Genomic DNA, 25,984 nt, shown 5'->3' with positions numbered 1-25,984 from the left:
CTGTATATAGCCATGTTATTACCTCGTACCCCTGCACATCGCCTCAGTACTGGTACTTCCTGTATATAGCCATGTTATTACCTCGTACCCCTGCACATCGCCTCAGTACTGGTACTTCCTGTATATAGCCATGTTATTACCTCGTACCCCTGCACATCGCCTCAGTACTGGTACTTCCTGTATATAGCCATGTTATTACCTCGTACCCCTGCACATCGCCTCAGTACTGGTACTTCCTGTATATAGCCATGTTATTACCTCGTACCCCTGCACATCGCCTCAGTACTGGTACTTCCTGTATATAGCCATGTTATTACCTCGTACCCTGCACATCGCCTCAGTACTGGTACTTCCTGTATATAGCCATGTTATTACCTCGTACCCCTGCACATCGCCTCAGTACTGGTACTTCCTGTATATAGCCATGTTATTACCTCGTACCCCTGCACATCGCCTCAGTACTGGTACTTCCTGTATATAGCCATGTTATTACCTCGTACCCCTGCACATCGCCTCAGTACTGGTACTTCCTGTATATAGCCATGTTATTACCTCGTACCCCTGCACATCGCCTCAGTACTGGTACTTCCTGTATATAGCCATGTTATTACCTCGTACCCCTGCACATCGCCTCAGTACTGGTACTTCCTGTATATAGCAATGTTATTACCTCTTACCCCTGCACATCGCCTCAGTACTGGTACTTCCTGTATATAGCCATGTTATTTTTACTCGTTATTGTTATGGACTGTGTATTTATTCCTTGTGTCACTATTTGTATTTCATTTATCTTTAACTCTGCATTGTTGGAAAAGGAACCTTAAGTAAGCATTTCACTGTTAGTCTACACCTGTTGTTTACGAAGCGTGTAACAAATGAAATGTGATTTGATTGTCCAACAGGGCAGAGAGGAGCCATGATAAAGCCTTCCTTTGACAGACCCTCCAGTCCTCCACAACACCTGATTATAGAACTAACTCACTCTCATAACCATCATTGACCCACACAACTCATATCAACACCTACTACTTAGGCCAGAAGGTCCCCCTTGCATTATACAATAACACTACCCTCCCTACCCTAACATATTTTATTTACTATACACTATTTATCTCACAATCTAATGAGAATACATGTTGCTAAAGTCCTGGAACTAACCAGAAGGTGTTTAAGTAATTGTTTTCCCCCCAGAAGGCCTTGGGGCTCCTCTGAACTCACTTGATGGCCTCACACATGTCCAGACCCATCTTCACACAGTTCTTGGCATGCATGGGCAGGGAGACAGGCAGGCCAGACACACAGTAGTAGCAGTCTCCCAAAATCTTGATTCTCATGCACTCGTTCTCCTGAAGAATAAAACAGAAAAATACCACATAGACCATCTAAGAAGTAGATTACTTGTAGTTTTGTCATGCAATGACTTGGTGCTGCCTATCTTGGCCAGGACGCTCTTGAAAATTGATTTTAAATCTCAATGAGCCCTTCCTGGTTAAATAAAGGTTAAATAAATAAATAAAGAAGCAGATATGTCAACTGGATTTAGCATAAACACAAACACGGTATCAGAAGTTCTCCTGAAGAACCAAACACATCCATACGTGTCCAGCCCAAGAACTACATGTACTTGTTTTTAAGTATCTGAGATGATCTGTGTCATGAAACGCACTCTATAAAATAAAAATATTATTATTTTAATTATTATGATGAAGCAAGTACTGATTAATGCCACATAACAAGTGGATTATGCATTACCACACTGCCGTCTTATCGTAATAAACGTAAAAATGTAGCTAAATATGAAATAAAAGCTGAAAAGTCTGTGTTAATTTAACTAAAGGTGCAAATCTTACAACTTATTAACTCACCTTTGCAATCTGGTCAAACTTCCCAAACAGCTCGTTGAGCATGATGACCAGCTCCTTCGGAGAGCAGTCGCTGGCCAATCGGGTGAAGCCCACAATGTCAGCATACAGAATACTGCAAAAAGAGAAAAGCCAAGGGTGTGTTCATTAAGACACACGGCATGCAAAATGAAACAAGAAGCATTCATTATTGGACAAGTTTAGATAGTCCCTCCCTGTTGCACATAGTTTCCAAGCATTTTCTTGCGTTTCATGCTTACTGATCACGACCAACTCAGGACATATGGGGTCAAGACATCAGTGTCATAATGAAACCTGTTGTCTGCATGGATACGGCCGGGCTGGCCGCTACACTGATTAATCCCTCTCATGTTGTATCACTAAACAAGGGTGTCATTGTCAGATAACGGTTGACTCCTGGGGTGTTGAAATGGAGTGGGGATAACTGATTACAGCTGGAGGTCCTATCCTGGGTGAACAGTAATCCTATGGGGCTAGAGGCTAGAGAGGAGGTGAAGACTGAGTTGAAGGGAGATCGTGCTAAGGGGTTTGGCTCTAAGACATAAACTACAGCAGTGTTTTCCCTATATTCATGTAGCAGCATCGTTGCCTCCACTCCAAAATATATGATCAAAAATATATATATATGATTTAAAAAATAAAAAATATTATATATATATTTTTTTTTTTTCTTTTTTTTTTTCTTTAAAAAAAAAAATAAAATTAAAAATCATATATATATTTTTTTTATATATATATATACACACAGTACCCGTCAAAAGTTTGTACACACCTACTCATTCCAGGGTTTCTTAATTTTTACTATTTTCTACATTGTAGAATCATAGTGAAGGTATCAAAACTATGAAATAACACATATGGAATCATGTAGTAAACAAAAAAGTGTTCAACAAATTGCAGGAAACTATCTTTAAAACTGTAAAATGTTCTCTCCGTCCATGACTAAATGTATAGAATTGCATGAAATCAAAAACATAAAATGAAAACATAAAATAAATTGTCTGCAGCCAAGAGGACAGCCACTAAAACGTTTGTCATTGGCCACCCCCACTAACACTCTTTCCCCCCCCCCACAATGCTAACTTTGCCACAGCTGCTGAAAAAAAATATCATAGGGGAAGCACTGCACTGTACACTGATTGGAAGTGCTATAAGCTTGTTGTTAACCCTATCCTCCACACAGAGCACCTGACCCAGGCCGCCACACATTCAGCCGCCTCAGCCTAATCACTGGCTCATTACCAGGGCTCAGAGAGCTAACTACTGCCAAGGTCAGTCCTCATTAAAGTAACTAACGTTAGCCTATTGCTCGCTAGGCAGACCAAAGAACCATGGCCGCCCAGTAACTCTGACTGACAACAACCAGGTGTTTTCTTGGAAAGAACATGTCTAATGACAAGCATGTCTTGTGTCATTATGATCAAATGGGGAGGTGGTTGGGCTATAATTCACAGTAACACCAAAGGGCTTAAATGAGGATTCATCACTAGCCGAGCCACAGCAGCACATGATACAGTCTGATCTTCACAAGGCCTTCTCATATCAGACAGTTTAAATGTCCTTCCTTTTCTATGAAATCATATTTATTACGAGCCTAAACTTATCAACAAATCAAACAGGTAGTTACAAATGTCAGTTTGTCAGGCTACTGAGAAGATCAAAGAGTGTTGCTGTGTTGACCTTAATTTGGGCAACAAATGGGCTCCCTCTCTATCCAGGAAGGTAGAAGGTACAGTACAGTCTGTAAGCAATTTCAGAGTCTAAAACTTAGGGAATCTATTGAGCCATCTGCCAAGGTTCACTGGATAGGCTACAAAGCTAATATCTGTCAGCACTTTCTAAATGAATGCCCATAAAACAAAAGGCCTCATCTGGGTCAATGCTCAGCTAACACTGTCATGCTAAATTCCATGAGAACTGACTGGGCATTGTGAGTGTAAAAAGACCTCCCAGAGTAGAGATGGGCAACTCCAGTCCTCGGGGCCAGAGGATATCAGGGGAAATTAAATGAATACAATTAAAGATCACAAACTATACTAACTATTCAAAGCACACACACAACATATGATTTAACCCAGTGTTTTACCCAAGGCTCAGACTTTTGTTTCCATCTTTGCGGGCCGGCACCCGGGTCTCACTGGGCCATGGATCCGGAGGACCTGCTCTTACTTGGGGCCAAAGCCAGGCCACTGGTACTTTTCAGCTGGCATTTACATAACAATGGCTAACTGTGAACTTTAACACCTTCTCACAAAGCAACTGATTCTGCTCTTCCCTAGCTATGGAAACACAATTTCAAAACCAAAATCTGTCACGTGCCGAATACAACAGGTGTAGTAGACCTTACAGTGGAATGCGTACTTACAAGCCCTTAACCAACAATGCAGTTTTAAGAAAATACAACAAAAAAAGTATGAGATAAGAATAACAAATAATTAAAGAGCAGCAGTAAATAACAATAGCGGGACTATATACAGAGTCAATGTGCGGGGGCACCGGTGTCGAGGTAATTGAGGTAATATGTACATGTAGGTAGAGTTAAAGTGACTATGCATAGATAATAACAGAGAGTAGCAGCAGCATGGAAGGGGGGAGGGCATTGCAAATAGTCTGGGTAGCCATTAGATTAGCTGTTCAGGAGTCTTATGGCTTGGGGGTAGAAGCCATTTAGAAGCCTCTTGGACCTAGACTTGATGCTCCAGTACCACATGCCGTGCGGTAGCAGATAAACAGTCTATGACTAGGGTGGCTGGAGTCTTCGACAATTTTTAGGGCCTTCCTCTGACACTGCCTGGTATAGAGGTCCTGGATGGAAGAAAGCTTGGCCCCGGTGATGTACTGGGCCGTTCCCTAGTATAACATAAGGGTGTTTACACTTGTGTTAAAGTCGAAAAGCAGAAAAAGAGCCAAAATGTAAAGGCAGGGAAAGAGAAAATCAAAGGCTAAAGCCAAAAGTGGAGTTTCATTCAAGAGAACATTTGGGTTGGGGAAATATTTTCCATGTGTATTATTTGGTAGACTGAAAACCGTGCTTAGTTTGACAGGCAATGAGTGACAGGCAAAGGATAGGATTCTACTGTATTTCTTAGTCATTTTCTTAGAACATAACAGGTTATTTCAACATGCTGTATGTTTCTCAGTCATATTCTTAGTCCTTGACAGGTTATTGTTGTACTGTACCTGACGTTCTCGTGTCTCTTGACGTAGAGACTGTGGAAGTTGTTGTCTTTGACGAGTCGTTGCTGCTCTTCTTTGTCCTTGCAGTCTTGCAGACGCTCCATGATGGCCAGCTTCATCTTCATGGAGATGTAGACCGGCAGCACAGACTGCAGCAGGTTCTCCTACGCACACACACACACACGTTAGCATCCACACACCACACCCACCCAACCACACACACCGATAGACAAAGGGTCATGAACCCATCCAGTCTGTGAGAAACTTAATCTGAGTATCAACCAGCTGTCAGAGTGTCTTGCTGATCTGGTAACTCCACTAACAAGGGCCCCATTCACTTAGATTACTGTTAAAAGCTTTATAATCATTGTGCTGCCAGTCTGGTTGTACAGCCAGTCAACAGACAGATAGAACATTGCATTGAGAGCCTCTGGAATGGAATAGAGTCAGGTGAGATGAGAATCTAAGAAGTTAATAAGGAGATGTCTCAGGAAATCATTCTTCAATCCCCATTGACCCCATCATAATTCCTGTTCACCCGTATGATGCAATACTGAGGCACTGGACTACTATCTTTCCCCTCTGGTTTGGCTGCATCCATGGGGGGGGGGGGGAGTTGCCCCTAGGTACAGATCTATGATCAAATCCTAACCTTAACCATTAGTGGAAGAAACGTAAAACTGACCCAAGACCAGTGTCACGGGGCAACTGCTTAGGCCTATATACTCTCCCAGATAGATTACCACCTCCTGGTTCAAATGACTGGAGCAGGTTTTCCAGTAAACCGTAAAGCATGGAAAGTCATTCTGCACAAAGTGGCCTTGATTCGGTTCAGTCAGCTCAGCTCTGTGCTGTAATTGATCTGGCAGATTCTATCTGACTGGGTCTAGAGAACAATGGCATAGTGCTCAGCGTTGAGACCCATTTCAAACCCTCCCTTCCCTCTTCTCTTTATTTATGGTGCCTGTGCTCTTTGGCTAACCCCTGTGGCACTGCTCCTTTTTTCGGGCTCAATACAACAGAGTAGAACAGAGCCGGTTCAAATGTTAACGATTATATCATTCCATTCTGTCCTGCTAGGCAACAGAGCAGCCAGCGGCCTCCTCTCTCTCACGGAGTGTGGTGTCATTTCCTAAGCAACTATTATTACAACTGAAAAAAATGATGGTTAAAAAGTCATTTGAAACAGACACCCGTTTTCACTAACGGAGCACACACAGACATCTACTTAAAAAATCATTACAATGAAATTTAATATGAGGGGGATTTGATCATCGTAATGAAAAATACAAGCTAGAAAACAACAAGGCTGCTGGTCTTAAATGAAGTAAAAACTTAACCAGTGCTATTATGACAACACATTTTAGCCTAACACTATTAACTTTTATTAGTCTTTCATACTTCCTGTATTCAGGTCAGCCTCTGTTCAGAAAGAGACACCAAAAGCATCTTATTCAACCAGACCATGATTTCCAGGATTTCTGATACACTGGGAGATTGCCCTCGCCAAATAGGTTTCTAGCCTCAAGGGTCTTTCCTTAAAGGTAAATAACTAAATCAAGAATATAGAGTGTATGATAAGATGTTCTCACCTGTTGTCTCTTTTCTATCTCCAGCTTCATGCGGATGCCCAGACATCTGAGTGTATCCTGGAAGGTCTGTCTTAGTGCTCTCTCCATCAGGACCTTATGGAAGGCCCCCACCACACTGCCACACAGAAACACCACCGCATTGGACAGCAGCTGGGGGACAGAGGGACCGACATTACATCCTAGCTGCACAGCATAAGCATTTTATTGTCTGTTTTCATTGAATCCTGACCAGGAGATCATGTATAATTGTTACTAACAGCATAACTAATAACACACCTGATTGGCCAGAAAGGGGCTGGGATCTTGGGTGTTGAAGACAGTGAGGCATAGAGTGAGGACCATGATGTGAGAGAGTGAGGAGATCACACTGAGTACCACAGCATAGCACATCTGGAATGGCAGCATGGTGTACACTGTGAAGATGATGAACAGGAAGAAGGGAACCTACAGGAGAAAAGGAGAGAGAGAGAGAGATAGGTCAGACTGATATGACACAAAACACAGTGTGGGGAATGAGTCTCAGATTGGCAGCACTACACCCAAAGAACAAGTGGTTTTACTGGACAACTGTCACCTCAGTGTACTGGCAAGATATGCTATAACTAGACAAATATCACATTTTGATGCTTCTTTTCATGTGAAAATAATGTAGGTACATTCAGTGGCCAGTTTATTATGTAGTTCACGTTCACAAAAATGGTTTGCTCCTACAGACAGTGAGTCACGTAGCCATGGCTTGCTATATAAAGAAGGCAGACAGACATCAAGGCATTCAGTTACTGTTCGATTGAACGTTAGAATGGACAAATTAGGTGCCCTAACAACTGAGCATGGTATGATCGTCGGTGCCCCTTTGCCTCCAGAACAGCCTGAAATCATCAGGGCATGGATTCTACAAGGTGTGGCGTTCAAATGTTGCTCAATTGGTTTCAAGGAGTCTAACGTGTGCCAGAAAAATATTCCCTATACCATTACACCACTGCCAACTGATGTGAATTTAAATTCATAGGTTTTGTTTGTTATCACATGGAGAAGGTTGCATGCTCTGTGGGGTAGATCTTAAATCAGATAACTTCTTCAGGGAAGGAAACAGAAACTGTGTGAATCGTAATTTTGCAACAATGACCAAAGTAAGGATTTGGCGTAAGCAGCATGAGTCCATGGCCCCATTCTGTCTGGTCTCAACGATACCGGCTGGTGGAGGTGGTGTAATGGTATGGCTAATGTTTCCCTGGCACAAGTTAGGTTCCTAGATACCAATTGCACAACGCTTGAACGCTACACCTTGTAGAATCCATTCCTGAAGAATTCAGTAAATGGGGGTCCGACCGGTACTAGATGGGTGTACCTAATAAACTGTCTGGTTTTGTAGATGGAGGAGAAGAGGAAGAGGACAAAGGAAGTGGGTGTCATAGAATTACAACATTATGTTAATCACATGACATTTATATTACAATGTATTTCCTATATTAGTACATTCACACTGTTTTTCTTAGAGGCAACAGAATAGGGCTCTTTGAACTCTCATGTGTCTGTGTTAACGCTGACAGTAGATTTACCATGGCTTGGTGATAACCTAAAGACTGCATTCCATTCCATGATTAGTGTCTGTGTGCCTGTCTGTTGGTGCCAGGGGGACCCAATCTCCAGTTTATTTATCCCATACAGCAGATGAATACTGGACTCCATCATTCTGAGGGAAGGGCTTAGAATCCTATATTGGATTAGTATTTCTGCATAAACAAGCAGTAAATGAACTAGACATATCTGTTGCATGAGAGCACAATGTACCTTTGTATAATTTCACGTGTCTGTCTTCGTCACAAGGACTCAGGAAGACAATGAAGAGTTATAACTGTTTATTTATTGGGCTTTAACTCTACACTATTGGATGACCATTAACACTCTATTACTGCAGTAATTATTAATAAAGTTTGATGGTTTTGAAGAAATCAACAATAAAAAATATCTCCTTTGATTAGAATAATTACCACGACATGGGCTTCAAACATTTATTTTGAAAGCCAATAGGTTGTCGTGCAACCTTTATTTAGAGCGAGAGTGTATACCTGGTCCCAGGGCAGGATGAGGGGTCCGCTGAAGATGAAGGTGAATCCCATTGTGAGGTGAGTGGCCCAGACCACCAGACCCAGCAGTCTCCTCCAGCGCTGGGTCAGGGTCTCTGTACACACCAGCACAAACACAGCCAGGAACACACACAGGCTGCAGCTCACCACGCTGACAAATGCACAGTGCTCCTCCACACTCTGAAACGGAGAGGAAGAACATAACGCACACTGAATCACAATCATGGAATTTACATTATACTCTACATTGAGATATACACACAGTCATAGACAAGGGCACCATATCCATCTACACACAGCCATACAGACACACAATGCTCTACTCCTCTAATGAAAAGACAAGGATTAAAAAACAGGCTATAATATACATTCTGTCTGAGGACAGGTTTGAAGTGTTATATAGGTCAGGTACAATGATATGTCTAAACAACATTCACTCAACTTCCCTTCAACATCATTCAAGTCCCTTTATTATGCCTATGTACGGTCTAGTCATGAGAGCGGCCCATATCTAATTCAGCATCGTGGCTTATTCAGGCTTATTGCACATCTGTCTCTGCGTCATGTCCTGTTGCTAGAGGCCACAGCATCTTCCTGATTGAATTACACTGAGAGGGAAGAGGAAGGCTCAGATATAGATTTCTGGTGTGTGTATGTGTGTGTGTGTGTGTGTGTGTGTGTGTGTATATACACTTGCGTCAACTTGCGTGCATGCCAGTTAGCGAGAAAGCAAGAGAGCGAGAGGAAGAGAGAATGGGAAAGAGTTAAATGCCAAGGAGAGTGGGAATGACTGTGTAAAGGTCCCTGAGCAGAAGGCCATCTCGGCATTGTATATTGAGCATGCTGGTCTCCATGGTAGCGGAAGTGAAGGCCTTTACTAGCACATTTAACTACAGCCACACCCACTAAATCGACCTATAGGAGACTTGTTCATTTCCTTTTCTCATTTTTTTTCAGATGGAAGGAAGTAGTGAAAGTCTATACAATTAGAGAACAGATTGCTTCTGATCCTCTCCTCTTGAAATCTCATCTGAAAAGCAATGACCCAGGTGGGATCTGCTCAGTCTCAGCCTGCCATAAGTGCATGTTTACGTCTGTTGGGCATTGAAATTCACATCAGGTTTTGTTTGGTATCAGATGGTGTAGATTGCGTGCTCTGTGGTGTCGATCTTAAATCAGATCACTTCTTTAGGGAAGGAAACAAACCGTGCGAAACGTAATTCTACAATAATGACCAAAGTAAACCCACAAGAACATACACTCTCTCTAGTGTCTGTTGGTGGGTTAAGTTATGGAAAATGAGGACCACTGTAAAAGCATCCTCTCCGTGCTCTCTTTGACTCTCTTACACTCCCTGTACTCGTTAGAATCTAAAGGACTTTATTCACCTAAAAACAACAGGGCTCTCAATAGGCCCTTTGTTCAATCTGAGCCCAACTATCCTGTTGAAGTACAACTTAGAAATATATGTTGGAATGCCCTCCTCTCGCTCACTGGTGGGCTCATGGTCTCTAACAGGTAGTCTATCTATCCACAGTGGAGAGGGAAGTTATACAAGTTGAACACAGTTGAAGTCGGAGGTTTACATACACCTTAGCCAAATACATTTAAACTCAGTTTTTCACAATTCCTGACATTTAATCCTAGTAAGAATTCCCTGTCTTAGGTCAGTTAGGATCACCACTTTATTTTAAGAATGTGAAATGTCAGAGTAATAGTAGAGAGAATGATTTATTTCAGCTTTTATTTCTTTCATCACATTCTCAGTGTGTCAGAAGTTTACATACTCTCAATTAGTATTTGGTAGCATTGCCTTTAAATTATTTAACTTGGGTCAGACATTTCGGGATGCCTTCCACAAGCTTCCCACAATGAGTTGGGTGAATTTTGGCCCATTCCTCTTGACAGAGCTTGTGTAACTGAGTCAGGTTTGTAAGCCTCCTTGCTCGCACATGCTTTTTCAGTTCTGCCCACACATTTTCTATGGGATTGAGGTCAGGGCTTTGTGATGGCCACTCCAATACCTTGACTTTGTTGTCCTTAAGCCATTTTGCCACAACTTTGGAAGTATGCTTGGGTTCATTTACCATTTATTTTGGTATTGCCCTCGGGTAGCCTGTTTCTGGTCTCAGGTTCAGGAATCACTGAAAATGCATAGCATTGATCTAAAATTGACCCTAGAAATAGTACTGTTAGGAGATCTGGAGAGACCGGATCAGTCAATTACTAATATACTAATACTCTTAGTAAAAGTATTTATCTTCAACTCGCAATCTATGGATTCTATTCGATTAGATAGATTGAAATTGTACGTTAAACATCACAGCATATTTGAAAGATATGCGTTGCATAGAAACACGAAGTGGGTGGCCAGCAGAGATAGATGGGATGGGCTGAGGGAAGCTGAGGGTTGGAATGTGGAATTGGAGACAAGTGGGAGTGGAGTTGCTGTTTGAGAGATAGAATGATGGTCAAAGATAAGTTATTAAAAATTAGATAGATCGGTCAACATGCCCTTGAGCAGGGCATTGACCCTGGATGCTTCTGTGTGTCACTCTAAATGGGAATCTGTTGGATGACTGGTATGATGTAGTTATTGAGCGGCTTCACTGCAAGTATATTGTATGTTTCAAAAATTCAATAAAAAATAGAAAATAATAAAATAAAATAAATATGCTTGAGGTCATTGTCCATTTGGAAGACCCACTTGCGACCAAGCTTGAACTTCCTCACTGATGTCTTGAGATGTTGCTTCAATATATCCACATAATTGTCCTTCCTTATGATGCCATCTATTATGTGAAGTGCACCAGTCCCTCCTGCGGCAAAGCACCCCCATAACATGATGCTGCCACCCCCATGCTTCACGGTTGGGATGGTGTTCTTCGGCTTGCAAGCTTCCCCCTTTTTCCTCCAAACATAACGATGGTCATTATGGCCAAACAGTTCTATTTTTGTTTATCAAACCAGAGGACATTTCTCCAAAAAGTACGATATTTGTCCCCATGTGCAGTTGCAAACCGTAGTCTGGAGCAGTGGCTTCTTCCTTGCTGAGTGGCCTTTCAGGTTATGTCGAGGGCTTGGCTGATCTCTTTTGATTTTCCCATGATGACAAGCAAAGAGGCACTGAGGTTGAAGGTCAGCCTTGAATACATCCACAGGTACACCTTCAATTGACTCAAATTATGTCATAAGCTATCAGAAGCTTCTAAAGCCATGACATCATTTTCTGGAATTTTCCAAGCTGTTTAAAGGCACAGTCAACTTAGTGTATGTAAACTTCTGACCCACTGGAATTGTGATACAGTGAATTATAAGTGAAATAATCTGTCTGTAAACAATTGTTGGAAACATGACTTGTGTCATGCACAAGGTAGATGTCCTAACTGACTTATCAAAAACTTTAGTTTGTTAACAAGAAATTTGTGGAGTGGTTGAAAAACGAGTTAATGACTCCAACCTAAGTGTATGTAAACTTCCGACTTCAACTGTATATCACACTTATCCTCACAGGCCTGTGCACTTAGCATTAGGCATTAGCCTACACATGCTAACTAACCTTCCACAAAAACATTAGTGGTGGGTTCTACGCCATTAAAAGGAACATAACATTCGACATCCCAATTAGGTCTGGCAAAAAAAATACTTGAATCAGTTATAGAACCCATTGCCCTATAGGGTTGTGAGGTTTGGGGTCCACTCACAAACCAAGAACTCACAAAATGAGAAACACTAAATTAAGATTGCATGCATAATTTAGTAAAAACATCATAAACACCAAATAATAAATGCAGGGCAGAATTCGGACAATATCCGCTAATTATCAAAAACCAGAAAAGAGATGTTAAGTTCTACAACCACTTAAAAGGAAGCGATTCCCAAACCTTCCATAACAAAGCAATCACCTACAGAGAGATTAACCTAGAGAACAGTCTCCTCAGCAAGCTGGTCCTGGCGTTCTGTTCACAAACACAAACGGACCACACAGAGTCCTAGGACAGCAACATAATTAGACCCAACCAAATCATGAGAAAACAAAAACACAATTACTTGACACAATGGAAAGAACTACCCAAAAAATGAAGCATACTGGAATGCTATTTGGCCCTAAACAGAGAGTACAGTGGCAGAATACCTGAACACTGTGACTGTTCCACAAGCAAGGAAATCAGCGTAGCCTTGCTATTGAGAGAGGCCGCCGTAGGCATAGCCTGTCTAGTTCTCAGGTATGTGCCCACAAAATGTGGAAACTGAGCTGCACTTCCTAACCTCCTGCCAAATGTATGACCATATTAGAGACACATATTTCCCTCAGATTACACAAACCCACAAACAATTTGAAAACAAATCCAATTTAGATAAACTCCCATATCTATGACGTGAAATACCAGTGTGCCAGCACAGCAGCAATATTTGTGATCTGTTTCCAAAAGAAAGGACAGTCAGGGAAGCAAACACCATTGTAAATACAAACTACACTGAACAAAACTATGAATGCAACATGTAAAATGTTGGTCCCATGTTTCATGAGCTGAAATAAAAGATCCCAGAAATGTTCCATACGCACAAAATACATATTTCTCAAATTTTGTGCAAAAATATGTTAACATCCCTGTTAGTGAGCATTTCTCATTTGCAAAGACAATCCATCCACCTGACAGGTGTGGCATATCAAGAAGATGATTAAACAGAGTGATCATTGCACAGGTGCACCTTGTGCTGGAGACATTAAAAGGCCTCTCTAAAATGTGCAGTTTTGTCACAACACAACGCTGCAGATGTCTACAAGTGGCATCCTGACTGAAGGAATGTCCACCAGAGCTGTAACAACTGAATTTATTATTAATTTTTCTACCATAAGCCGCCTCTGTCGTTTTAGAGAATTTGGCAGTACTTCCAACCGGCCTCACAACCGGAGACCACATGTAACCACGCCAGCCCAGGACCTCCCCATCCAGCTTCTTCACCTGCGGGATTGTCTGAGACCAGCCACACGGACAGCTGATAAAACTCTGGGTTTACACAACTGAAGAATTTCTGCACAAACTGTCAGGAACAGTCTCAGGGAAGCTCATCGGCGTGCTCGTCATCCTCACCAGGGTCTTGACCTGACTGCAATTCTGCATCGCAACCGACTTCAGTGGGCAAATGCTCACCTTGGATGGCCACTGGCACGCTGGAGAAGTGTGCTCTTCATGGATGAATTCCAGTTGTTTCAACTGTACCGGGCAGATGGCAGACAGCGTTGTGTGGGGGAGCGGTTTGCTGATGTCAACATTGTAAACAGAGTACCCCATGGTGACGGTACAGTGGGGTTATGGTATAAGCTACAGACAACAAACCCAATTTCAATTTATCGATGGCAATTTGAATGCACAGAGATACTATGACGAGATCCTGAGGCCTATTATCGTGCCATTCATCTGCTGCCATCACCTCATGTTTCAGCATGATAATGCACAGCCCCATGTTGCAAGGATCTGTACACAATTCCTGGAAGCTGAAAATGTCCCAGCTCTTCCATGGCCTGCATATTCACCAGACATGTCATCCATTGAGCATGTTTGGATTTCTCTGGATCGATGTGTACGACAGCATGTTCCAGTTCCCGCCAATATCCATCAACTTCACACAGCCATTGAAGGAGTGGGACAACATTCCACAGGCCACAATCAACAGCCTGATCAACTCTACACGAAGGAGATGTGTCGCGCTGCATGAGGCTAAGGTTGACTGGTTTTCTGATCCACGTCCCTACTTTTTTTTTAAGGTATCAGTGACCAACAGATGCATATCTCTATTCCCAGTCATGTGAAATCCATAGATTAGGGCCTCATGAATTTATTTCAATTGACCGATTTCCTTATATGAACTGTAACTCAGAAAAATCTTTCAACAAAAATATAAAACGCAACATGCAACAGTTTCAGTTTATATTGATCTGTCTATTTATTTTCCCTTTCGTACTGAAATGTTAATTTCAGATTATTTATTTAACTTTTGTTTAATATCTATTCCACTTACTTTGGCAATGTAACATGTTTCCAATGCCAATAAAGCCCCTTGAGAGAGAGACCGAGAGAAATCTGAGACTAGGAAGTGATGGAAGTCTCTCTCCATCCATATATCAGCGTGTCTGGGTTCTGAAAGCAGCACAATGACAGGAAAGTGAGGGCTCGTTTTCCTTTAGGAGGGAGCAGTAATGAGACCTGATGATGGACCTAGTTTGGCATCAACACCTGAATGAGAAAAGTGCTACAGTGCCTCAGGCCCTGCCAATGTCAACAGCATGAGTGTGTCCCAAATGGCACCCTTTTACTTATACAGTGCACTACTTTTGTCAAAAGAAGTGCAATATAGGGAATAGGGTGCCATTTTAATACGCAACCACATCATCGTTCACTGGCCCTAACTGACTGAAGCCCTGTAAAACAACACATTTCACTGAACCTATTCCATGTATGTGACAATAAAGTACTCACCTGTCAGTTTATTAGGTACACCACCCTGTTCACCAAAACGGATTGCTCCTACAGACAGTGGCTTGCTTGGATCGCTCCTACATGGCCGTGGCATTACTATGTAAAGCAGGCATTGAGGCATTCAGTTGCTGTTCGATTGAACAGCTAGTGACCTATGCGACTGAGCGTGGTATGATCGGTGCCAGGCGCCCTCCTGGTCTTTTCACGCACGACAGTGTCTAGGGTTTACCGAGAATGGTGCGACAAACAAAAAAAACTCCAGTCAGTCAGAAGTCCTGTGGGCAAAAACAGCTCGTTGATGAGAGGTCGAAGGAGGATGGCAAGAATCATGCAAGCTAACAGGCGGAACACAAACAGGCAAATAATGGCATCCAACTGGCCTCACATCCGCAGACCACGTGTAACCCCGCCAACCCAGGACCGCCACATCCGGCTTCTTCACCTACGGGATCATCAGAGGGTGGAATGCTGTCAGTAATAAAGCCCTTTTGTGGGGAAAAACTAACTCTGGTTGGCTGGCCCTCCAGCCCTGGCTGGTTCTCAAGTGGGTGGGCCTATGCCCTCCACCCATGGCTTCACCCCTGCCCAGTCATGTGAAATCCATAGATTAGGGTCTAATGAATATATTTAAATTGACTGATTTCCTTATATGAACTGCAACTCAGCAAAATCTTTGAAATTGTTTAATTTATATTTTTTTAAATGTACTTCCCCCTCAGCTCAGACCTGCAATAACTCAAATAACACTCCTCTTTTATTACGGGAACCTACAGTACACTACCGTTCAAAAGTTTGGGGTCACTTAGAAATGTCCTTGTTTTCCATGAAAACATACATGAAATGAGTTGCAAAATGAATAGGGTGTTCTTTGTGATCCGAACACCTCAAACTTAGATTCATCTGTCCATAACACTTTTTTCCCAATCTTCCTCTGTCCAGTGTCGGTGTTCTTTTGCCCATCTAAATCTTTTCTTTTTATTGGCCAGTCAGATATGGCTTTTTCTTTGCAACTCTGCCAATAAGGCCAGCATCCCGGAGTCACCTCTTCACTGTGAAGGGAGTAGTACACAGCGTTGTACGAGATCTTCAGTTTCTTGGCAAATTCTCTCATGGAATAGCCTTCATTTCTCAGAACAAAAATAGACTTATGTTTCAGGAGAAAGTTTTTGTTTCTTGACATTTTGAGCCTGTAATCGAACCCACAAATGCTGATGCTCCAGATACTCAACTAGTCCAAAGGCCAGTTTTATTGCTTCTTTAAAATCAGAACAACAGTTTTCAGCTGTGCTAACATAATTGCAAAAGGATTTTCTAATGACCAATTAGCCTTTTAAAATTATAAACCTGGATTAGCTAACACAACGTGCCATTGGAACACAGGCGTGATGGTTGCTGATAATGGGCCTCTGTATGCCGATGTAGATATTGCATTAAAAATCAGCTGTTTCCAGCTACAATTATAATTTACAACATTAACCTCTTGGATTTAGGGGGCGCTATTTTAATTTTTGGATGAAAAACGTTCCCGTTTTAAACAAGATATTTATGACTAATCAAATCCAATCATATTTTATTTGTCACATACACATGGTTAGCAGATGTTAATGCGAGTGTAGCAAAATGCTTGTGCTTCTAGTTCCGACAATGCAGTAATAACCAACAAGTAATCTAGCTAACAATTCCAAAACTACTACCTTATAGACACAAGAGTAACGGGATAAAGAATATGTACATAAAGATATATGAATGAGTGATGGTACAGAGCGGCATAGGCAAGATACAGTAGATGGTATTGAGTACAGTATATACATATGAGATGAGTATGTAAACAAAGTGGCATAGTTAAAGTGGCTAGTGATACATGTATTACATAAAGATGCAGTTGATGATATAGAGTACAGTATACACGTATACATATGAGATGAATAATGTAGGGTATGTAAACATTATATTAGGTAGCATTGTTTAAAGTGGCTAGTGATATATTTCCCATCATTTCCCATCAATTCCCATTATTAAAGTGGCTGGAGTTGAGTCGGTGTGTTGGCAGCAGCCACTCAATGTTAGTGGTGGCTGTTTAACAGTCTGATGGCCTTGAGATAGAAGCTGTTTTTCAGTCTCTCTGTCCCAGCTTTGATGCACCTGTACTGACCTCGCCTTCTGGATGATAGCGGGGTGAACAGGCAGTGGCTCGGGTGGTTATTGTCCTTGATGATCTTTATGGCCTTCCTGTGACATCGGGTGGTGTAGGTGTCCTGGAGGGCAGGTAGTTTGCCCCCGGTGATGCGTTGTGCAGACCTCACTACCCTCTTGAGAGCCTTACGGTTGTGGGCGGAGCAGTTGCCGTACCAGACGGTGATACAGCCCGACAGGATGCTCTCGATTGTGCATCTGTAGAAGTTTGTGAGTGCTTTTGGTGACAAGCCGAATTTCTTCAGCCTCCTGAGGTTGAAGAGGTGCTGCTGCGCCTTCTTCACGATGCTGTCTGTGTGGGTGGACCAATTCAGTTTGTCTGTGACGTGTACGCCGAGGAACTTAAAACTTACTACCCTCTCCACTACTGTTCCATGGATGTTGATAGGGGGGTGTTCCCTCTGCTGTTTCCTGAAGTCCACAATCATCTCCTTAGTTTTGTTGACGTTGAGTGTGAGGTTATTTTCCTGACACCACACTCCGAGGGCCCTCACCTCCTCCCTGTAGGCCGTCTCGTCGTTGTTGGGTGAACAGGGAGTACAGGAGAGGGCTCAGAACGCACCCTTGTGGGGCCCCAGTCTTGAGGATCAGCGGGGTGGAGATGTTGTTGCTTACCCTCACCACCTGGGGGCGGCCCGTCAGGAAGTCCAGTACCCAGTTGCACAGGGCAGCGTCGAGACCCAGGGTCTTGAGCTTGATGACGAGCTTGGAGGGCACTATGGTATTAAGTCGATGCTGTAGTCGATGAACAGCATTCTCACATAGGTATTCCTCTTGTCCAGATGGGTTAGGGCAGTGTGCAGTGTGGTTGAGATTGCATCGTCTGTGGACCTAATTGGGCGGTAAGTAAATTGGAGTGGGTCTAGGGTGTCAGGTAGGGTGGAGGTGATATGGTCCTTGACTAGTCTCTCAAAGCACTTCATGATGACGGAAGTGAGTGCTACGGGGCGGTAGTCGCTTTTCCGAAAGGAGAGCGGGGCAGGGCCTTATATGCGTCGCAGAAGTTATAATAGCAATGATCCAAGGTTTTTCCAGCCCTGGTTGCGCAATCGATATGCTGATACAATTTAGGAAGTCTTGTTTTCAGATTAGCCTTGTTAAAATCCCCAGCTACAATGAATGCAGCCTCAGGATATATGGATTCCAGTTTGCAAAGAGTCAAATAAAGTTCGTTCAGAGCCATCGATGTGTCTGCTTGGGGGGGAATATATACGGCAGTGATTATAATCGAAGAGAATTCCCTTGGTAGATAATGCGGTCGACATTTGATTGTGAGGAATTCTAAATCAGGTGAACAGAAGGACTATGCATGTATTTGACAGCTTTGGAAAGAAGACACTCTGACGTTTCCAAAACTGCAAATATATTGTCTGTGAGTGCCACAGAACTGATGTTACAGGCGAAACCCAGATAAAAATCCCACCAGGAAGTACCGCATTTTTTGAAACCGCCTCATGCCAATGACTCCTTATATGGCTGTGAATGAGCTACGAATGAGCATACGTTTTCCACATATTCCCCAAGGTATCTCCATTGAAGAATAGCCGTAACGGAGAATATTTAGTAAGTGGTCACATGGTGTCTCCCGCAGAAAATCTAGCTGTTTTTCCAATCGCTTCTTATGAGAAACCAATTGCCTCGACGGATATATATGTTAAAAACGCCTTGAGGATGGACAACGTTTGCCGTAAACAACGTTTGCCGTGTTTCTGTCGATATTATGGAGTTAATTTTGAAAAAAGTTCGGTGTTGTAATGGTAGCATTTTCCGGTCGATTTCTCAGCCAAGCATGATGAACAAACGGGAGCTATTTCGCCTACAAAAATAATATTTTGGGAAAAAAGGAACATTTGCTATCTAACTGGGAGTCTCCTGAGTGAAAGCATCCGAAGTTCTTCAAAGGTAAATGATTTAATTTGGTTGCTTTTCTTATTTTCGTGAAAATGTTGCCTGCTGCCAGCAGAGCTAGCATAGCATTATGCCATGATAAACTTACACAAATGCTTGTCTAGCGTGGGCTGTAACGCATATTTTGAAAATCTGAGATGACAGTGTTGTTAACAAAAGGCTAAGCTTGTGTTTGAATATATTTATTTCATTTCATTTGCGATTTTCATGAATAGGAAAAGTATTTATGTCCGCTGCATCATGCAAATTCGTTTGAGGCTATGATTACGCTCCCGGATCCGGGATTGCTCGTCGCAAGAGGTTAACAATGTCTACACTGTATTTCTGATCAATTTGATGATATTTTAAATGCACAATTCTAAGTGAACCCAAATCTTTAAACGATAGTGTATTTAAAAAAGGGTTTTCTGATGATCAATTAGCCTTTTAAAATTATAAACTTGGAATAGCTAACAATGTGCCATTGGAACACAGGAGTGATGGTTGCTGATAATGTATCCTACAGTGGTTCGTCCTTTAAAAGTTGCATACTTGCGGCACAGCTTGCATACTGCGGCACAGCTTGCATGGTGCCGCAGAATTCTATGGCACATTATTTAAGTGCCAACCACTGGTACCATTAATGCTAGTTAGTGCTAGTTTGACCACCAGAGGGCATCTTTGAGAAGCATTTGATAGCCTTCAATAGTGGCTGTACTAGAGAATTTAAAACCTTTTTTTGTAAGAACTTAGTATATGGGACTGATTTTAAGACATTTTGCTCAGTTAATTTGATTCATATCATTGTGTTTCTATCCCAAGAAAAACAAAAAACCCTCTGGGTTTCCGTTAGAATGGAACGGAAAATATGGCGCTGTACAACGTGACGGTCGGGAGTAGGTTACAGTACTGGGCTATTTAGCTAAAGAATCCATGGGAGTGCGGGCACGCGGGACACCGGGTTCAATTTCGACGGGGAGGAAGGAGTAGGCTTGTCCTTGTAAATAAGAATTTGTTCTTAACTGACTTGCTTAGTTAAATAAAGGTTACACTAAGAGCATAACAGTTCTACACCCTAATTGTAGTCTAACCAATAGCCAAACAGAGATTCAGTAAATATAAAAAACTCATTGATTTATCAAGACCAGTCCCCATGCTTGTCTCAGAGCATGAAATAGTGCTAAAATAGTTGTAGGCTATTGCTTCAAATCGTATTGCTTCTAACTGCAATATGCTCTTTAAATAAGACCTACACCACTTTTAACAGCAAATTACTCAACACTAGTGAGACTCATGTCAACCTACGGTAGGCCTACAGTATATTGAAAAATATGACGTGACTCTCTGCCAATAATTACATATAGAGGATTGGAGGACTCTAAATGAAAACCAAAAGCCACCTCATGGGTCTCCCGGTGGCGGCCGGCAAGGGTATTTAACCTGCATCTGTAGCAACACATTTTGCACTGCGGGAGCCCCCATCCACAAAGTATCAAAATACAGAGAGGTGTTGGTAAAGGTATATTGTCTTGCCAATAGCCCATAATGGGCTATTATAATACTGTACATGGTGTCCAGGTCAGGATAACAAAAATATGTATTTATTAACCTCTAGCGTCGAGCAATCCCTTATCCGGGAGCGTAATCATAGCCTCAAGCTCATTACCATAACGCAACGTTAACTATTCATGAAAATCGCAAATGAAATAAATATATTGGCTCACAAGCTTAGCCTTTTGTTAACAACACTGTCATCTCAGATTTTCAAAATATGCTTTTCAAACATAGCTACACAAGCATTTGTGTAAGAGTATTGATAGCTAGCATAGCATTAAGCCTAGCATTCAGCAGGCAACATTTTCACAAAAACAAGAAAAGCATTCAAATAAAATGATTTACCTTTGAAGAACTTCGGATGTTTTCAATGAGGAGACTCTCAGTTAGATAGCAAATGTTCAGTTTTTCCAAAAATATTATTTGTGTAGGAGAAATCGCTCCGTTTTGTTCATCACGTTTGGCTAAGAAAAAACCCTGAAAATTCAGTCATTACAACGGCAAACTTTTTTCCAAATTAACCTGTTGCGTCGACCAAACCCGGATCCGGGATTCTATTTACAGACCTAAGCTCATTACCATTACGCAACGTTAACTATTCATGAAAATCGCAAATGAAATGAAATAAATATGCCATCTCTCAAGCTTAGCCTTTTGTAAACAACACTGTCATCTCAGATTTTCAAAATATGCTTCTTAACCATAGGAAAACAATCATTTGTGTAAAAGTGGCTAGCTAGCGTAGCATTTAGCGTTAGCATTAGCGTTAGCATCCAGCACGCAAGATTTCAACAAAAACATAAAAGCCTTCAAATAAAATCATTTACCTTTGAAGAACTTCAGATGTTTTCAATGAGGAGACTCTCAGTTAGATAGCAGATGCTCAGTTTTTCCAAAAAAGATTTGTGTATTAGAAATAGCTCCGTTTTGTACATCACATTTGGCTACCAAAAAAAAAACGAAAATTCAGTCCTCAAAACGCGAACTTTTTTCCAAATTAACTCCATAATATCGACTGAAAACATGGCAAACGTTGTTTAGAATCAATCCTCAAGGTGTTTTTCACATATCTCTTCAATGATATATCGTTCGTGGAAGCATGGTTTCTCCCCTCAATCAAATGGAAAAGTACAAGCAGCTGGCGTTTGCGCACCGAATTCCACGCAGGACACCAGGCGGACACTTGGAAAATGTAGTCTCTTATGGTCAATCTTCCAATGATATGCCTACAAATACGTCACAATGCTGCAAACACCTTGGGGAAACGACAGAAAGTGTAGGCTCATTCCTTGCGCAATCACAGCCATATAAGGAGACAATGGAAAACAGAGCTTCAGAGATTCTGCTCATTTCCTGCTTGACGCATCATCTTGGTTTCGCCTGTAGAATGAGTTCTGGGGCACTTACAGACAATATCTTTGCAGATTCTGAAACTTCAGAGTGTTTTCTTTCCAAAACGGTCAATAATATGCATAGTCGAGCATCTTTTCGTGACAAAATATTGCGCTTAAAACGGGAACGTTTTTATCCAAAAATGAAATAGCGCCCCTAGAGATCCAAGAGGTTAACTCCATAATATCGACAGAAACATGGCAAACGTTGTTTAGAATCAATCCTCAAGGTGTTTTTCACATATCTATTCGATGATAAGTCATTCGTGGCAGTTGGGTTTCTCCTCTGAATCAAATGGAAAAATACACGCAGGTGGAGATTACGCAATAATTGCAACGGAGGACACCAAGCGAGCACCTGGTAAATATAGTCTCTTATGGTCAATCGTCCAATGATATGCCTACAAATATGTCACAAAGCTGCAGACACCATGGGGAAACGACAGAAAGTGTAAGCTCATTCCTGGCGCATTCACAGCCATATAAGGAGACATTGGAACACAGCGTCTTCAAAATCTGGGGCATTTCCTGTTTGAAATTTCATCTTGGTTTCACCTGTAGCATCAGTTCTGTGGCACTCACAGATAATATCTTTGCAGATTTGGAAACGTCAGAGTGTTTTCTTTCCAAAGCTTATTAATTATATGCATAGTCGAGCATCTTTTCGTGACAAAATATCTTGTTTAAAACGGGAAAGTTTTTTTATCCAAAAATTAAAAGAGCGCCCCCTATATCGAAGAAGTTTAAAGACTATCAGAAAGAATGTTGGTACTTATTTTGATCTAAAGCCGTGAATGAGTGAGTCACTCAGCTTTATATACTGTAGGTGCCGGCTATATGACTGTACCATCAACTTGATAATATATAACGGTATTTTGGAGGTTATTTCGTTTTCAAAAAAACTAAAGTGAGTGATTGTAATCTGAATAAAAGGCCAAAATAATATTTGTAAAGGCCAAAACATGTTTTTAGAGGGAGAAAAACGCTGGGCCAATTGTGCACCGCCCATAATAGGTTGAAATATAGCCCTGCTAATAGCCATAATGGCGCTGTACAACGTGACTGTGTGTGTGTTTGAAAGAGTATTTTCCAGTAAGCAACCATTTGTTTCCTTTATTAGACAACTTTGTTCCAATATTTTTGTAATTCAGTGATGTTTATTCCCATAGTAATTAGTTATGGATCTATAACTAAATAAACATTGGCATTTTGAAAGAGTATCTTTATAATTATTTTATTAACGGAAGCATAAAGATGCTGATGAAGAAATACAGTACTGTACAGTATATGCTTTTACATGTGGATAATAAAGCATTTTGAAGATATAAGCCACCTGAATTTGTTTATTAGGCTGCAGCAGAACAGCATAACGGTCCGGACTGCCCTTACTGTGCCTGGTGAGCAGTTGGTCAAGTTCTGTTGTCAGAATAGGAATGGAAATGTCAGGGTGAACCAACGATGAACTCGCCAGGTATGTTGACTCTGCCTGTAGGAGGTGGAGTTCCAAAGCTCACAGGTGTGCCTGGCATGGATTGTGACTCCATCTCTTTCCTCGCCCTCTTCAACGCGTCATTCTCCGCCTATGCCGCCTGGCTCTGGACCAATGAATCAGCTGTCGCCCGTATCTCTGCCCTCCAATAATGTTTCTCTTTCTGCTGGTCTGCCCTCAATGACTCGATCTTGGTCTTCAAAGTTTGAATCTGATCCATGTGCACCTTCATCAGATGAGCAGAATGGTACCGCCCTGAGCCCCCATCAATTACAGTCGCCTATGATAAAAACAGTAGATCAATTAAGAATTAAAAAGTGACCAACACACAAATGCTGCGTACACATTTTAAGAATCTAGCAAAACTATCCGCTTTCTTGGCAACCATGCATTTTTCCGGTGCGGCCCGTTGTCCAGCCCTTTGTCCACTGATGGTTGTCGGCAGGTTTGTATGCGTTGCAAAAACACATTCATGTTTTTAGTACACAATATTTTTTACATTTAACTGTTATTTAATTATCGATTTTATTACACAGTATGCCAACATTTTTTTTTAAAGAAAATGCACTGAAACCAAAATACCTTTAGTTTTGGTGATTCTCTCAGCTTCGGCTCATTTTCAAGTCCTCTCGTGGTTATGTCCTGGAACAGGTAGCACCATAGAAAGAAGCTAGCTTGATGAAAACAATGTCCATTTCGTCTGTTGTCTTTGGTCCCAATGTCATTTTTTTGCAGGTAGGGGGATGTTCACACCTACAGTAGCCAGTCTATAAAGAGTCTATTGTCCTGCTAATCGGGCTACAAGTGTTTGAAAACCTGTTTTCAAAATGCCACCAGCTGTCCATCACTACTGTAAATAAAAACACAGCATCTTGTTTACATTCTTTATTGTAACCACAATGTCACAAATAATTTGTAATCTACCTTTCCAATTACTTTTAGAGTTTGGGATTTACAGATGAGTGCTGTGTCATTTTTTGTTAAATCCACTTCGGATTAAAGTATAAAACTTTTGACTGACGCCTTTAGTGAGAGGTCTAATAGTTTGAACGTGGAGACTTGCACTAAGAACAGTGGGAACGTTTCCCTAGTTAGCACCATTATTAGTGCAATGCCCCTTAAAGTGTTGCTCTGTGCTACCCAGAGTGGCGGGGTGGCGGGGTGGGTGGCGGGTTGGGTGGGTGCCCCCCCCACCTTCCTCCTCCTCCCTTCCCCATGGGCTAGGTCCGTCTTCTGTGCGCCATCCCGTGCCCCCTGCCCTCATGCCTTGAACCTCACGAACCCACCACTGTTTCAGTGGACACAGCTGGAGAACTGCAAGGAAATCCCATTGTGCTCCCCTCTGGAGCCATGACCAATATATATTGTCCTGCTAATAACAGGATTCATAATATATCTGTGAGAATATCCAAGGGGATTTTATATCATTGTGAATTAATAATAAATTGGTTTGTTTAAAAAAAATACTTTGGAGATGGTTTTGTTTTCAAATAATGTAACATTTGTGAGAAAAAGGCCAGTTTGTTATTTAGAATATTTTATTTCTGTTTTTCGAGGGAGAGAAACCGAAAACCTACAGTCATCTCATGGATCTCCCAGTCGAGGGTGGCACGGGTATTGATCCAGCACCTGAAGCAACACAGCTTGCTCTGCCACACAGTGTCTTAGACCATTGCACCACTCAGACGCTGTACCTCATGCCTGGTCAGGAGTGGGCTACAGTACTACAGTAAGACCAAAATAATTCTAACAAAATAAAATAATAAAAACCTTAGTGTAACAACAGTTTTAATAAGTAATACTGAAGTCGTGCACAATTATCAGTTTCTATTTAGGTTTATGTCACCCATTCATTGTCAGTTAGAGACACAGTAGGACCCAAAACATAATCAGTGCTCTAACTCCCCCTTGTGCTGGTCTGGAGCAATGAAGTAGTGACGCAAGGTACCGTACTAAACCTCAAATGACCTCCAAGTCCCGCAGCATAATCGCAAAACTTTTAGTGGAGCAATCATTGTATGTAGATATTCTATTAAAAATCATCTGTTTCCAGCTACAATAGTTATTTACAACATTAACATTGTCTACACTATATTTCTGATCAATTTGATGTTATTTTAAAAATGGACAAAATATTTGCTTTTCTATCAAAAACAAGGAAGTGACCCCAAACTTTTGAACGGTAGTGTAAGTGCTGCTTTACGTTTTATGTGTCAGAGTGATTACCTACTGCTCTACACAGACGTGTA

General features: G+C 41.7%; 1 protein-coding gene across 4 annotated transcripts in view; it reads right to left on the bottom strand.

Moving 5' to 3' along the window:
• The window catches only part of LOC139385231 (adenylate cyclase type 2-like), an 80,408-nt gene that overhangs the window by 17,523 nt on the left and 36,901 nt on the right, over positions 1-25,984 (bottom strand). For all 4 annotated transcript variants that reach the window (XM_071130367.1, XM_071130368.1, XM_071130366.1 and 1 more), the window contains 6 exons: positions 8,722-8,919; positions 6,929-7,096; positions 6,653-6,802; positions 5,064-5,224; positions 1,866-1,977; positions 1,219-1,346 (listed from right to left, as the gene is read on the bottom strand). In XM_071130367.1, coding sequence (XP_070986468.1) covers positions 1,219-1,346; positions 1,866-1,977; positions 5,064-5,224; positions 6,653-6,802; positions 6,929-7,096; positions 8,722-8,919 — 917 coding nt within the window. The remainder of the gene's footprint in view (positions 1-1,218; positions 1,347-1,865; positions 1,978-5,063; positions 5,225-6,652; positions 6,803-6,928; positions 7,097-8,721; positions 8,920-25,984) is intronic.

The sequence above is a fragment of the Oncorhynchus clarkii genome, chromosome 26 (assembly GCF_045791955.1).
Source record: "Oncorhynchus clarkii lewisi isolate Uvic-CL-2024 chromosome 26, UVic_Ocla_1.0, whole genome shotgun sequence".
Classification (NCBI taxonomy): Eukaryota; Metazoa; Chordata; class Actinopteri; order Salmoniformes; family Salmonidae; genus Oncorhynchus; species Oncorhynchus clarkii.
This window is presented reverse-complemented; position numbering and strand designations above follow the sequence as displayed.